The 15,374-nt window shown below is 55.2% G+C and overlaps 1 protein-coding gene across 1 annotated transcript; it reads left to right on the forward strand.

Moving 5' to 3' along the window:
- The first annotated feature begins 1,241 nt into the window (after positions 1-1,241).
- RPAP1 (RNA polymerase II associated protein 1) lies at positions 1,242-15,047 on the forward strand. Its single transcript, XM_004578157.2, has 24 exons — positions 1,242-1,457; positions 1,707-1,855; positions 2,414-2,503; positions 2,959-3,079; positions 3,587-3,808; positions 4,560-4,739; positions 5,610-5,725; positions 6,002-6,100; positions 6,775-6,876; positions 7,104-7,271; positions 7,435-7,617; positions 7,704-7,838; positions 7,931-8,101; positions 8,472-8,629; positions 9,022-9,180; positions 9,331-9,532; positions 10,448-10,557; positions 10,792-10,987; positions 11,191-11,343; positions 11,497-11,639; positions 12,060-12,816; positions 14,088-14,264; positions 14,413-14,472; positions 14,573-15,047. Exons 1-24 carry the CDS (start codon positions 1,277-1,279, stop codon positions 14,720-14,722), a joined length of 4,182 nt encoding a protein of 1,393 aa, XP_004578214.2. The 5' UTR covers positions 1,242-1,276; the 3' UTR covers positions 14,723-15,047.
- Positions 15,048-15,374: the final 327 nt, after the last annotated feature.

Here is a 15,374-nt window from a genome sequence, read left to right on the forward strand (position 1 = left end):
AAATCTCCTTGTTGGAACTCTGTTGGCTGTAGCTCCGTCAAGTTGTTCTGGACTCTCAAGTCCATCTGTATATCTTTCTGCATACTGGTAAGGTCTGATACCAGTTGCTTTATATTTGAATTTGGAAAAGTGTGACCCCTTTAACCTAGTTCTTTAACAAATATTTTTGATTGGTTGGGTCCCTTGCATTGATATATGAATTTTAGGGCCAAATAGTCAATTTCTACAAATACAGGCAGTTGGAATTTTGCACTTGATCTTAGCCAAAAGGCTGAGAAGCGATTAACAGTTGGAATTCTGAAAGACATTGCGTTGAATCTGGAGATTTGGACGGTATTTCCATCCTAATAATATTAAGTCTTCCAATTTGTGAGCACAGGATGTATTTCTGGTTGTTTGGGTCTTCTTTAATTCAACAGTGTTTTATATGTTTCAATGGACAAGTCTTGAACCTCTTGGCTTATATTTATTCTGAAATTTTTTTTTCTTTTTGATGGTATTATAAATTAAATTATTTTCTTAATTCCATTTTCTTGTTCTGTGCTAGTCTGTAGACATGCAAATGATTTTTATGTATTGGCCTTTTTCAGCTCAGGCTTGTTTTGTTATTGTTTTTTTTAATAAATTGACAGCTTTCGTTTATTAGACAGGCAGTTTTTTGGGACCTTTGTTTTGAAAGGCAGAGATGTACATACAGAGTAAGCTCCCATCCCCTGGTTCTTTCCCAATGCCGATACTGGCCCAAGCTGAAGCTGGGAGCCAATAACAATCCATTTCTCACATGAACCACAGGGACCCAGCCTGTAGTTGAGCTGAGACTCAAACCTAGGCACTCCAGAATGGGGGTGTGAGCATCCCAACCATGTCTTAACCTCTGTGCTGAATGCAAACCCCTGGCTACTTTCACATTGTCTCAAGTTGGTACAGTAGCACCACCACAGGCAGGTACACGGTCATCTGCCAACCCCAATGGCATTTTCTCGGGCCTTCTGCTGCTTTGATTCTAGTGTTTTGTCACCCACGGATGTGAACAACCTGAGTTGGCTCTAAGTCCCGTTGCTAGGCTAATGACCTCAGAGAGGGCAGAGGAGGCCAGCAGTGACCATAAGGGCAGGTGTGATGGAAGAGCAGTGAGTTTCCCTGAAACCATGGAAGCTCAAACTCTTTTAACGGTCTCACAGAGACTCAGGGTTCAGTCACCCACAGCCCATCCTGTGTCTCGCTCCTAGGGGCGAGTGAGAGGGAAGCCTCCTGGAAGCTGTGTTGGGGAAGCAAGATGCTGTCAAGACCCAAGCTGGGGGAGTCCGAGGTGGACTTACTGCGCTTCCAGAGTCAGTTTCTTGCTTCTGGTGTGACTCCGGCTGCAAAACTGGTGAAGAGAGTGAACAGGAGAGGTGGCGATGCCAGCGCCGCCCAGCCCCCGCCACAGGACCATCGGGACGTGGTGACACTGGACAGTGAGTGCCACGGGGTCGCCCCCTTCCTCCTACAGTCAAATGCTGCCCTTTGTTGTCTCTGGCTGCAGCACCATCTTACACATGAAGGAACTGGAGCCCAGAGGTGCCATCTCTCACCCAAGGGTTGTCTGGCTGGAGCCTCAGTCTCAGGACAGCTCCCTTGCTCTATATGGCTCCCCTTGCCTGGTGTTTTCCAGGAAGAGGTGAACGTCCTAACTTCTGGCTTTTATTTACTTATTTATATTTCAGATCTCCCAGATTTGCCTCCAGCTTTGGTTCCTGCTCCTCCCAAGAGAGCCAGGCCCGACCCCAGCCACTGCCTGCCTGTGGATGAGGACCCTGAAGAGAGGTTGAGCAGACACGATCAGCACATCACTGCAGTCCTGACCAAGATCATTGTGCGTCTTGCCCCAGCTGAGGGCCACAAGGCGTCCTAGGGCAGCAAGGGTGATGGAGCAGCGGGTCTGCACCTTCCTAGAGGGGGTGATTCAAAAAGGTGGACCTGGGGTGGTGGGTGCTCGGCTCAGCAGGGAGGATGCTGCTTGAGATGCCCATGCCCCATGTCAAGTGCCTGGGTTAGAGGTCCAGCTTTGCTTGGCAGCCAGCTTTCTACCAGTACACCCCTGGCAGGCAACAGGTGGTGGTTCAAATTCTTGGGTGCTTGTTACTCATGTGAAGGACCTGAACAGAGTTCGGGTTCCTAGCTTTTGTGGGCAATGGGGAGTAAAACTGTAGAGAGAAGATCTCTTTCTCTCTTTTTGCTTTTCGAAATGTTTTTAAAAAGGCAGGTCACTCTTGCCCCCTACAGTGATTGTTGGGGCTGGGATGAGATCACAGTGTCCTGAGCGAGATGGATTTCTGAAGAAGCACAGTGAGAGTCTCATTGTGCAGAGCTGGGCTAGCATCCAGCCTGGGTGAGAGCCGCCTGGTCACTACCTTGTGCTTGGTTGGTACAGGAAAGAGATACAAGTTCAATGGCTGTGACGCTGCCTGTGCCCAGTGGTGTTGCCTTCCCCCCTGTGTTCCATCGCTCACGGGAGAGACAGGTAGGCAAATAATTGCGGATGGTGTGTGGGGAGCAGTGGGGAGTCTCCTGGTGTTTGATGCATGCAGATAAGTGGGTTTCATGACGATGAGCAGGTATGCTTAGAAAGCAGCACCAGGCCCAACATTTTGTGCAACTACCTTCATTTAGCCCTCATCATAGAGCCATGTGGAATAGCCAGCCTCATCCCCCATTATTCAGATGAGAAAACAACCTGTTCCAAAGAGGTACATACCTTGGTTCACACTGTACACCGTCCTCGTGGAAGAGCCAGAACTCCAGCCAAGCCCATTAGATTTAAAGACCTGTGCTTCTGTAGAACACTGCTGTTTCTTCTCACTACGACTGTGACCCCTGGAGATGGAACAAAAATGCCTTCTTGTGCCCTAAGTTTAGAGGAGTTGAGGGGAGAGCAGAGTTAGGAGTGTCAGCGCTTGGGGATTTTATGCCCTACAGGAGAAGCCAGCAATGTGTGGTAGGAAAAGCATCTTTGCCCAGGAGATTGCAGCAAGACGCACGTCTGAAGCTGAGGTATCCCCAGCCAGGGAAGCCACAACCCACCTGGACCCACCACAGGGTGAGCTGGGGTTGTGGGTTGCTTAGACTTAGCCCTTCTGGAAGACAGGATTATCCAGTTGTTTCTGGATACACATCTACCCTGCCTGGGATGGGAGGTGCATTTGAGCCATCATGAAAGGAAGCCATCTCGTGTCTTCACATAGAGAAATGAATTTTCGGTGCTGGGATCCACAAGTGGGCCTGGCCCTTATGTGACCCAATAAGAAAGGGAAGCAGATAGAGGTGTTGCACAGAGATTCTGTGCAGGATGCGAGTTATCAGCAGATGGGATGGGTGCAGTCCCTGGGGAGGGCAGCGGTGCAGACCTCCATAAGCCAATTCTGAGGGAAACCTTCCATGAAGGCCCAAGGGGATGTGAGGGCAGAAAAGCAAGGCATGCCCCACATGTGCCTACAGTCAATGTTGGCCACTCCTCCACACCCAGGCCATCTCTAGGATCTGTAGAGCCAATAGAGTTACAGACTGAAGGCCAGGGCAGTGATGCTGATTGTGCACCTTTGTCCAGGTGCTGTGGCCTGTGAGGCACCCACTCCCAGGGACCAGGGCTGTCAGCTTACAGGCCACAGCCCAGGCTCTGAGCGACCGCTCCTGGCCATGGAGAAGAAACTCGGAAAGCAAGAGGCTGAGCAGGAATCCCGGATCATCCACGAAGAGAACATGGCAATAATGCAGGCCATGTCCCACGAGGAGATCATGCAGGCACAACAGGAGCTGCTGGCTCAGCTCGGTAAGGTGCCAGCCCTGGGCCCAGCTGGTCTGGAAAGGCTCAAGAAATCCAAGAAATCCATGTCTTGGGCTACCCTGCATTGTTTTGTGTTGACGCTAGTCCTGGGAGGGAGGGGTACTCACCTCTTGTCACTTAAGCGAGTGCCACGGCTCCATGCAAAGATAGTCTCCCCAGGTAACATGGGCAGGGGTTGCAGGTCTGTTTGGCTTCCCAGGCCTATGCTGAATTGTGAACTCTTCTACCCCAGTGGAATGTGCGTTCTGCCTTGTTTTCAGCCACACTTGGTAGAAGCACAGAATGTTCCCTTAGGTGACAGCATCCTGTGCTTTCACCTCCCCTAGTTCCTGTGACCCAGACACCCCCAGTCAGTCTTCTTCCCCAATGTGCGACCACTCAGAGCTTGTCAGGTGCTTAGTAACAGGTGCATGAGTACAGGAGCCAAGAAAAGGGCAGTGTTCCCTTAAGTAACCTCCTCCCACCCTAGTCAGCATTCATTCAGTTACTCCATAGCCACTTCCTTGGGATCTGTGACCTGGCTGCCAAGGGCAGGGACAGACACAGGAACCTAAACTAAAGCACTGTAGGAGGTGGAGGCCCTACAGGTGAGCGCTGAGTGGGGAGCTCAGGACAGGGCTGGCTAGTGCTGGCACTGACCTTAGTACCCAGAGGCAGGCAGTGTTTGGCAGGTGCCAGCTCTGTGGGAACTGGGGAGGATGCTCCTCACTCTCCCTTCCTCCCCCTGCACCTCTAGACCCCAACCTCGTTGCCTTTGTGAGGTCTCGCGGCTGTGCACATGAGCAGGCAGCCAAGAACGTCACCAAGGTGCAGGGGTCAGGAGGACCCTCAGCAGACGTCGCCAAAGAGGAGGCTGTCGTGACATCTTCCGCCAGTGAGCCCAAGAGGGAAGACGAACTGGAGCCAGGAGCCCCAGGTTTGGAGGAGGGGGACCGTCCTTTGGTCGCTAAGAGTAGGCCTGGCCAATAGAAGAAAAGAAAAGGTTCTGTGCTCTTGGACTTGGAGCATCAATCCTCATTACTGGCTTTAAATTGGCCTCCAATTAGCTGCCTATCGTCTTCCTGCACATGCTTCCTGTGTTCTTATCCTGTCACTGCTTCTTGTCCCCCTGCCCGGTGAGGGTCCCCTGGGTGACATGGCCACGGCAGACCCCTCCCTGGCCTGCCTGTAGCTGCCCCAGCTCCCAGCTCCCTTGTCCTATAGCTCATCCTGCCCCTTCTCTCCATGCTCAGAGTGGGGTGGGGGAAGGTGGCAGGGCCAGGGCAATGGGAGAAGGAGAATGTGACGGAAGCTGATGAGCATGCCAGGCCAGACACAGAGAAGCCAGCAAAAACCCTTGCTTCCCAGAAACTCAATTATTTCATTAGGGATTAACAGAAGAAGAAATTGAATTACTGCAGCCAGGAACCTCTTGCCCCGGGAGGAGGTCTGGGCCAGCCAAGCAGGTTGGGTGAGAGTAGGGATGAGGAAGGAGGAGAATGTTAGAGAGGGGGTTCTGTATGCTGCCCCCAGAACAAAGTGGCTGCCTCTTCCCCGTGTGGAAAGCTGTGCCTCCCAGAGATGCAGCCTATGTCCCTCCTCCCAACACATTCATGGAGCCAGTAACGGGCTTGAGCCCTACTGGAGACATTTGCCTGCTCCCCAGACCTAGTCTTGTGTTAACCACACCTGAGATATAAGCTGCTAGATCCTGAGGCAGAGGAGGGCATGGCAGCTGCCAGGTGATGGCAGTTAGCCCCAGGGCCAGAGAGTCCTTTAGGAAGTATGCACACTTCCTTCCCCCCAGCTCTGGCCCTGCCCGTGACCCCCCACAAAGAGTGGCTGCACATGGACACTGTAGAACTGGAAAAACTCCACTGGACCCAGGACCTGCCCCCGCTGCGGCAGCAGAGGACGCAGCAGGTGGGAAGGGCCAGGCGGCGTGGCGGGGCTGCGTGGCGGGGGTGGGGTGGGCTGCCCTCTCAGATGTAGAACTCAGGCCCTTCACTTCTGCTTCTTCCCGACCCCACCCTCCTTTCCTGGCACCCCCCCCAGCCAAAGGCCAGACGAGCCCCATTTCCCACCAGAAATAGAGTCAGGACCTGAGCCCTGAGAGGCCTGGGATTCAGGTAAGGGTGGGTGAAGGGGGGAAGTGGCTGCAGTGCCTCCAAGCCTGCCATCCTTGTCTCCCTCCCTCAGAGGATGCAGGCTCGATTCAGTCTCCAGGGTGAGCTGCTGGCTGCAGATGCAGATCTGCCTACCCATCTAGGTCTGCACCATCATGGAGAGGAGCCTGAGGTGAGCTTGGGGCCCAGACAGGGCTTTGAGCAGCCCCTGGAGGAGGACCTGTATGGTGACCTTTAGCCTCCCATGTGCCCTGTTCCGGATTATGACCTTGCTATTCATTCCATTTTGTAGCTGCAAAACCTTGCTCTTTTCCTGCTCCTATTCTGGTCACTGCTAGAACTTGCCAACCCATTTTGGCACCATACTTACCACACTCTCCCCAAGCTGTTCCTTCACAGGACTGCCTGCCCAGTTCCTCTGATCCCGCTCTGGCTGTGCCTTACCTCACAAAGCGCTCTGCCCCACACCGCTCACAGGATAAACCCCTGTCCCTCAGCAGGGCCCAACAGTGCTTCTCTGCTGCTGCTGCGCTGTCCCCTCCCTGCAGACCCCTGTGCTCAGTGATCTTCAGAACCTGCTGCAGGGTGGGCCATTACCCCTAACTGCAGGCTTTGCTGTCCACTCAGCCACATACTCTTCCAGGCCCCCTGCTCCTACCCTTGGGTTGCAGGGGACGCACGCCGGACTGCATCCCTGCATCTGCCTTGTGAGCTGCTCCTGGCTTCTGTCCCAGGCTCAGACTCCTGGAGAGCAAAGCCTGGGGAGTCACATAGTCCCCTCTAATGAGTACTTCTGAGGCACTGCCCTGGCTCTCAGCTCCTTCTGACTTCTTGTGTCTCCCACAGAGAGCAGGGTACTCCCTCCAGGAGCTGTTCCACCTGACCCGCAGCCAAGTGTCCCAGCAGAGATCACTGGCACTACAGGTGTTGTCCCAGGTCCTCGGCAGGGTGAGTGCACTCCTGGCCTCTGGGCTGCTCCCACCCCAGCCCCTTGCCTAGGACCTTACATTTCCGCTCCTCCGGCCCCTGCATACTCTGGCCCGCTGCTCCGTGTGCTAGCTGTGAGCCAGACTAGGCAGGTCCTCAGTGGGCACATGAAGGGTTGGGGCAAAGACCCATGAAGTGCATGTGGCACTTCAGCATGCAGCAGAGTGCTCTCTCTTTCTGCCACCAAGGCCCAGGCCGGTGAGTTTGGGGACCAGCTCGTGGGCAGCGTCTTACGTCTCCTGTTGGATGCTGGTTTCCTCTTCCTACTGCGCTTCTCCCTGGATGACCGAGTGGATGGGGTCATTGCAGGCGCTGTCCGGGCCCTCCGGGTCCTTCTGGTGGCTCCTGGAGACGAGGTAGATCGGAGTCTCTACTCCCCATGCTGGGCATGCTCCGAATGGCCTTGCTGGCACTCCCTTCCTCCCGAGGGTCCTGACACCCACAAAGCTTGCCTTTCCACTCCCACTCTCCACCCCTACTCCCTCTCCTCTCCGACCACTGTTTGCTGTCTTATGGCAGGAGCTCCTGGACAGAACCTTCTCTTGGTACCATGGAGCACTGGTGTTCCCTCTGATGCCCAGCCAGGAGGACGAGGACGATGAGGATGAAGATGAAGAGCCACCAGGAGAAAAGGCAAAGGGCAAGAACCCAGAGAAGGAAAGACGAGCCCCACCTGACCTGGCCCGACATGATGTCATCAAGGTAAAGGGAAAGTTCTCTTCCCACCCTGTGACCTGGGGAGTTCCCCACATAGGGCAAGAGGGACATCAAGTTTATCTCACCCTCAGGGGCTCCTGGCCACCAACCTGCTACCACGGCTGCGCTACATCCTGGAGGTATCCTGTCCAGGACCCATGGTAGTCCTCGACATCCTGGCCGTGCTCATCCGCCTGGCCCGCCATTCCCTGGAAGCAGCCACAAGGGTGAGAGAGAAGGAGGCCAGGAAGGGGAAACAAGCTGGGCCTACTCCTGACCCTCTGCCTCTCTTCCTCGTCTGTCCTCCTCTCTCTCACAGGTCCTAGAGTGCCCTCGGCTGATAGAGACCATAGTTCGAGAATTCCTGCCCATCAGCTGGTCTCCTGTGGGAATGGGGCCTACCCCTAGTCTACACGGAGTGCCCTGTGCCATGGCCATGAAACTGCTTAGAGTCCTGGCCTCAGCTGGGAGGAACATCGCGGCCCGGCTGGTATGCAGGATGTGGAGCAGAGTGCAACTGGGTGGGAGCCTGGCAGAGACTCCTACCCCTGAGTGGTCAGCGCATGCCCTCCTACTCTTTGGTCTAGTTAGAAACGTAGCAGAAACCAGGTGACCAGGAGGTCTGTGACCTCTTGCCATAATTTGAGGTTCTCTGTCCAGGCCCCAGATCAAGAGAGCCACATGTGCCCTGGACTCATCACCCAGAACCCAGTGGCCCTAGGAAAGGTGCCCAGTGCTTGCCAGAAAGAGGGGATGTGGATGAGGATGTCTCAGCCCTGTCCAGGGTCTGGCCCTGGGGGGAGCTGAGCCCAGGGAGACCTGGCCCCCCCTAAGCCCCGGCTCTGTCTACCTACCCCTAGTTGAATGGCTTTGACCTCCGGAGCCGCCTACGCCGCTTCATCGCTGAGGCACCCCAGGATCTGGCCTTACCTCCAGAGGAAGCTGAGGCACTGAGCACTGAGGCCTTCCGCCTGTGGGCTGTGGCTGCCTCCTACGGCCAGGGCGGGGACCTTTATAGGTGAGGAGAGACAGTTGGGAGGGGTGCAGGCTCCCTTGTTGGCCCCATCCGTTCTACCCTTTGGGACTGTCCCTTGACCCCGTCATGGTTTGAAGTCCTCAGCTTAGAAGATGAAGAATGAGGAGGCAGGTGAAGGGACTTGGGGGTGAGAATGTGCCAAGAAGTGCTGGAAAAGCCCAGCCTGGCTATTCTGTGCATGGCACCTTAGTGTCTCGTTCAGACTTGAAATCTCCTGCACTGGGGGCAGCCCTAAAGGGCCCCCTCTTCCCCAGAGTGCCCTGGCTCCCAAGGCCTTCTCCTTTCTGCTCCTTCTGCAGGTCGACTGCAGCATGCCAGGCCTTGGAGTTCCCTGTCCCTTCTTATATTGACAGCCTGTGACCCTTCCCTCCCAGGGAGCTCTACCCAGTGCTGGTGCGGGCCTTGCAGACTGTGCCCACTGAGCTAGCTGCCGACTGCCCGCCACCCCTCCCCATGCAGCGCATAGCCTCCCTGCTCAGCCTGCTCACCCAGCTGACCCTGACAGCTGCCGGCACCCACCCAGAGTCCCTCAGGTAGGATGGGACCGTGGGCCTCCCAACCAGGATGTCCCACCAGCCATACCAGGCCCGCTGGGCCCTGCTCCACACTACATAGTGGCTGCGGTTGAGAGGGGAATGAGGCAGCTCTCTGGCTCACCGTGGCCGTTTTCCACCCTCCCACAGTGAGCCTGCTGAGGCTGGCCTGTCAGCGCCCTTGTACTCGGTCACTTGGACACAGGTGTCTGGGCTGCAGCTTCTTGTGGATCCCTGTCTGAGGCAGTCCTTGAACTTGCTGCCCAGACCTGAGAAGTGGAATGCTCTGGGCCCAGTGCCAACCGCCTGCCTGCTATTCCTGAGCGCCTACTACCAGGCCTGGAGCCAGCAAGTGAGTCTTGCCTACCTGCCTCCCGCCACGCCCCTGTGCCTGCCTCTATCCACATTCTCACCTGCTCCCTCTGCCTCTCTTTCTCCTGTCTCCCCGTTCCAACCTTTTTTTCTAAAGCTATTTATTTATAATGTATTTGAAGTACAGAGTAATAGAGACTGAAGGAAAAACAGTTCTTCCATCTTGCCGGAGGTCTAAAGTCCTGGGAGGCCAACAACATCCAGGACTGGTCCAGGTCAAAGCCAGGAGCCAGAAACTCTGGGTCTCCTTTGTGGATGGCAGGGGGTCCAATATCTGAACTTTCATTTGCTGCCCCCCGGGCTTTGCTTTGGCCTTGCTTGGCTATTGCAAACATTTGGGAGTGAACCAGTGGATGGAGGAGCTCTCATAAAAAGAGAGGAGCTCGGGCCCGGAATGGTAGTCTAGTGGCTAAAGTCCTCACCTTGAACACGCCAGGATCCCATATGGGACACCAGTTCTAGTTCTAGCAGCCCTGCTTCCCATCCAGCTCCCTGCTTGTGAACTGGGAAAGCAGTAGAAGACAGCCCAAAGCCTTGGGACCCTGCAGCCCCGTGGGAGACCCAGAGTAAGTTCCTGGCTCCTGCTTTGGATTGGCTCAGTTCCAGCCATTGCAGTCACTTAGGGAGTGAATCATCGGACGAAAGATCTTCCTCTCTGTTTCTCCTCTTCTCTGTATATCTAACTTTCCAATAAAAATAAAATAAATCTTAAAAAAAAAAAGAGAGAGGAGCTCAAATTGGAGGAGCTCAAATAAAAACTGAAAATAAATTTTAAAAAGAGATCAGCATGCAGAAGCCACCTCCAAGCTGGCCTTTGGGGTTGCTGGAACAGGGGTGCTGTCTGGGGCACACAGCATCCTTGGCTGCAAGCTCAGTGAGCCCCTTGGTCCTCCAGCCAGGCTTGTGCCCAGAGGACTGGCTTGAAGACGCAGAGCGCTTGTCACGGGAGCTACTGCTGCCACTGCTGGACCAGTCCACCCTGGGTGGCCTTTGGGATTCACTTGGGTATGTACCGTGTGTGTGTGTGTCTGGGGGCAGGACGGGAGAAGGAAAGGCATTCATCTCCCTGTGGGATTCCTGGGTCTAGTTTGCTGACCCAACCCAGGATGTAGCGACTCCAGACCAGCAGGCAGCCCACTGTGTGTGCCCTGAGCACTGTAGACGCCGGCATGCACAGCTGCGCCCTGCTGCTGGTCCATCAGGCCAGGGGTCCCCCCAGCTTCTGCATTCTGCCTCCAGGTCCTGCTCCCCTCTCTGCAACCCACTGTCCTGCGCTCCAGCCCCTGAAGCCCTCCCCAGCCTTGTGTCGCTGGGCTGCACAGGAGGCTGCCCCCAGCTCAGCTTAGCTGGCTCAGCCTCGCCCTTCCCATTCCTTACTGCCCTCCTTGTCCTCTTCAATACCCTTGCCCGGATCCACAAGGGGCTATGTGGCCAGGTAAGTGAGGCCTGGGGACCTCGGGCGGGGCCGATGAGGAGGGGGGAATAAAAGAGCAGGAATCAAGAGGAAAGGGGGAGAGCAGCGCCTGGGGAAGGGCGCTCTCATTGCCAAGCGCTGATGTTGGCTTGAGGCAGGCACCTGCCCGGGGAGCCCCAGAAGTCATCAGAGCCCATCTCTAACTTGAACAAACTTTTCTTCAGCTGGGTGCTGTATTGGCTGCCCCAGGACTCCAGAGTTATTTGGTGCAGTGCATGGCCCCTCGGGCCGCCCCACTCCTCACACCCTTCTCTGCGTGGGCTCTGCGCCATGAGTACCATCTGCAGTACCTGGCCCTCGCCCTGGCTCAGAAAGCGGTGGGTTCCTCCACATGCCGGCTTCTGCCCCCACCCCTCACCCGGGAGCTACACCTTCCCCACTTCCTCACCTCTCTCTGCTTTGTCCCTCTCACCTGTCTCCCCAGCATCCCACCCCCACACTGACTTGCTCCCTACGTTTTTCATGGGCAGTCAATATGCCAGCCCATGCCGGCCACCAGTGCTGCCCTGCATCATGCCACGGCCTTGGCCCTGCTGAGCCGGCTGCTGCCCGGAAGTGAGCACCTCGCCCACGAGCTGTTGCTGAGCTTCGTGTTCCGCCTGGAGTTTCTCCCGTAAGTCTAGGCCCAGGGACATCAGGGCTGCTGCATTCCTGGGGCTGGTTAAGCACACAGCCCTGGCTGGGGCTGAACTGTCTGGGCTGTCATTTCCTCATCAGTTGACATGAGCTGAAGCAAATCCCTGTGTGGCTGAGAGCTGGCGTTAGGATCCAGCAGTGCACGGGGAACTGCCAACTGTTAGGGAACATTTCTGGGCCTCCCTGCGGTATCTGTGCCATGAAGCTCTGTTAGCCCCATCTTTATTGCATCTTTATTCCAAGACACAGAGTCTTGATGTAAACTCGCCCAGGGCAGCCAGCCCTTGTATCCTGCCTGTTACTCAACCTGTGTGGGAGGGTGTGAGGATGCAGAGCAGGCTGGAACCTGGACACTATGGGACCAGCACCCACCCTTGGCTTTTGGTCCCTGTTACAGAGAAAGTACGTCAGGAGGCCCGGAGGCTGCTGACTTCTCTGACCAGCTCTCCTTAGTGAACACTGGGGACCCCCGGAGCCGGCGAGGGGCTCTGCTGGCCCAGGCCTGCCAGGACCTCCCCAGTATCCGCAGCTGCTACCTGACCCACTGCTCACCAGCCCGAGCCAGCCTGCTGGCTTCCCAGGCCTTGTACCGAGGGGAGCTGCAGCAGGTCCCCAGCCTGCTGCTGCCTGTGCCTAAGGAGCCACTCCTGCCCACCGACTGGCCCTTCCTGCCACTGATTCATCTCTACCACCGAGCTTCTGCCTGTGCCTCAGGGTTCCCGCCACCTGACGCGGAGGCCACAGCCCTGCGCGGCCTGCAGTGGGTGCTGCTTCTAGAGAGCTGGCGGCCCCAGGCGCTCTACGCTGTGCCTCCAGGAGCCCGCCTGGCTCGACTCATGTGTGTGTTCCTGGCAGACAGTGAACTGTTCCGGGAGACCCCAGTGCAGCATCTGGTGGCTGCCCTCCTGGTCCGCCTCTGTCACCCTCAGGTCTTGCCAAGCCTCAAGCTGGACTGCCCACTTCCTGGCCTGACGTCTTTCCCTGACCTCTATGCCAGCTTCCTGGAACATTTCGAGGCTGTCTCTTTTGGGGACCACCTCTTTGGGGCCCTGGTCCTCCTTCCCCTGCAGCGTCGGTTCAGCGTCACCTTGCGCCTTGCCCTCTTTGGGGAGCATCTGGGAGCCTTGCGAGCTCTGAGCCTGCCTCTGACCCAGGTATTTCTTCAGCCCACCAGGGCCTGTGAGGGTTTCCTGCACTAGGCCTCGGGCCAGTCCTGGGCAGTGGAGAGCTTGGATGGGCCTCATATGAAACTATTTGGCATGCCAGGCCCAGCTTCCTATGCAGTAGGAAATCTTGCAGTCTGGCTAAGGAGCCATTTACCAAAGTCCACGAGAATGAAAATGACTCCTGTTCTAGGGATTAAGATCAGGATGGAGGGTGGAGGGAGATCAAGGTGGGCATTCTCTAAGAGAAGAGTGGTGTGGGGGTGGCAGGGTTTGACCTGACACCCAAGGGGAAGATGTGGGGAAAGGGGTTAGGGAGTCGAGCTTTAGAAGGCACCAGCATAAGGGAGTTTATGTTGCGGCTCGTGGAAATAAGGCTGGGGGCAGAGTCTCAGAGGACCTCAGCCGCAGCCTAAGCTGTCATAAACAGCAAAGAGTTAGGATATGATGAGATGTAAGTACACTCTACACCTATCATGCTTTTTCATAAAGAAAAATGCTTAATGGAAAATGGAGAACCTGTGTAGGAATCGAGAAGAGCATTGAGGTCATTTGTAACTTCACTACACGGTGAAAATCATTTTGGTTTTCTGATCTCTTTAAAATGTTTTCCAGCCTTTTTTTTTTAATGTGCTTATATATTTTTATGAAATCAGTGTTACTTTTAATGAGGTTTTTTTTTTATTTGACATTATATAGTATAAACATTTCCCCTATCCGTTCTTCGAGAAGTCAACACGGTAAACATTGTCACATAACCCATCGTGTGGCCATGCCGCAGTTTATCAGAGCCTCTTGATGGGTATGTGGAATGCTGCAAAATCTCCTATTTTAAGGAACACTATGATAATGAACACAGGACATAAACTTTACCTGTGCTTCTCTTGTAATCATCTCCATGTAGAATCAGTAGCTTTTTCAAAAAAGAATTGCATGTCTACAAAACGAGAACTTTCAAAAAACGTGACGTTGTGATTGAGCAGCTGCATGTTACCCTTTGAAAATTTCAATACCAAGTACATCCAGTGAGTGACATCAGGCAGCGGGAATGCACAGTTGCTTCTCAGACCCCACCATCCCCCACTTGCTGCTCTGTCACCTTTAGCCTTGACCGTTGTTTGAGGGGAGGATGGCTGCCTGTCCAGTGTCCGAGTCCTGTCCTTATGACTTGGTGTGTGTGAGACCATCAGCCACCCACCATGTCACCCCATGGGTACACCTTCCCATACTCGGCCTCAGCACGTCTCTACCCCCTATCACAGTTGCCCGTGCCCTTGGAGTGCTACACGGGACCTCCCGAAGACAACCTGGACCTCCTTCAGCTCTACTTCCGGGCCCTGGTTACAGGTGCACTGCGTCCTCATTGGTGCCCCGTGCTCTATGCTGTGGCTGTGGCTCACATCAATAGCTTCATCTTCTCCCAGGACCCAAAGAGCTCGGTAGGTTCCAGCCTCATCTTCAAAGGAGGGAAAGGAGCCAGTGACTGAACCAGCCCAGAGCCAGCTGGGCAAGGGTTGCAGGCCAAGCAAGGCTTGCAGTGAGTGCCCACCCTTGGTTCAGAGCTACCTGGCCCTGTTTTGTGTTTAGGACGAGGTAAAGGCTGCCCGCAGGAGTATGCTGCAGAAAACATGGCTGCTGGCAAATGAGGTAAGCAGAGGAAGGCAAGGGTGGGAGATGAGTGGACCATGGGGACAAAGACCTCCCCAAGGTACCGTCACCCACCATGCAGTCTGTTCCCTCCCTGCAGGGTCTCCGGCAACACCTCCTCCACTATAAGCTTCCTGACTGCAGCCTCCCAGAAGGCTTCGAGCTGTATTCCCAGTTGCCCCCGTTGCGTCAGCAATACCTGCAGAGACTGGCCTCAGGGGTGCTCCCCAGTGGGGTGTCTGAGACCTAGTGTAATTGCTACAGATGGAGAGATGGATACATCCCCCAGCATTCACCAGCAGACACCTGGCTGGCTGTGGTGTCCTGAAGTCGGGCAGGTGGCAGAGAAGCCAGCACAAAGCTTGTCTCCCTCCTGGGATTGTGTTGCTGGAGCTCGGTGGGAACAGAATGAGCCTGGCCACTTCTGATACCTGCTGGGGAGTGAAGGGGGCCTCAGCCACTCCCCGCCCCTTTGAGATGGGACGGAGCACGCCTCCCCTCACCCACACCACTCACCCTGGGCCAGAACACCTGAGCACTGCTGATGGGCATTGTAATAAAGGTTTTTGACAAACCTCTTTGGAATGTCATTTCCACTGGTTTCTGTGGTGTTAATTGGGTGTTGGTATCCAAGGGCTGGGCTGGCCCATGGCAGGGAGTTCCTCTGAAATTCAGCATTCCACCAGACGGAGAAGTGTTCTCAGTGAGATCAGCATCTGCTCTGATGGTGCTCTGTGCCCAAGCGCTGCTCTCCTGAGACAGGAAGAAGATGCCAAAACTCAAGATGGTTTGGCAGCTGCCCCAGGTCACCATTTTCACTGTGAATGAGCTTTGCAGGGAGGATAGGCCAGGACCAGGGAGGTGTAGGTAAACCATGCATTCAGGCTCTCTAATCTGGTAGT

Source organism: Ochotona princeps, chromosome 6 (genome assembly GCF_030435755.1).
Source record: "Ochotona princeps isolate mOchPri1 chromosome 6, mOchPri1.hap1, whole genome shotgun sequence".
Classification (NCBI taxonomy): Eukaryota; Metazoa; Chordata; class Mammalia; order Lagomorpha; family Ochotonidae; genus Ochotona; species Ochotona princeps.

Bases quoted from the DNA above. Each gene is read 5' to 3' on its own strand.
- RPAP1 (XM_004578157.2), top strand. From the start codon at position 1,277: ATGCTGTCAAGACCCAAGCTGGGGGAGTCCGAGGTGGACTTACTGCGC. The intron at 4,740-5,609 runs GTTTGGAGGAGG...CCTTCCCCCCAG, and splicing joins ACTGGAGCCAGGAGCCCCAG to CTCTGGCCCTGCCCGTGACC. The intron at 5,726-6,001 runs GTGGGAAGGGCC...TCCCTCCCTCAG, and splicing joins GGCAGCAGAGGACGCAGCAG to AGGATGCAGGCTCGATTCAG.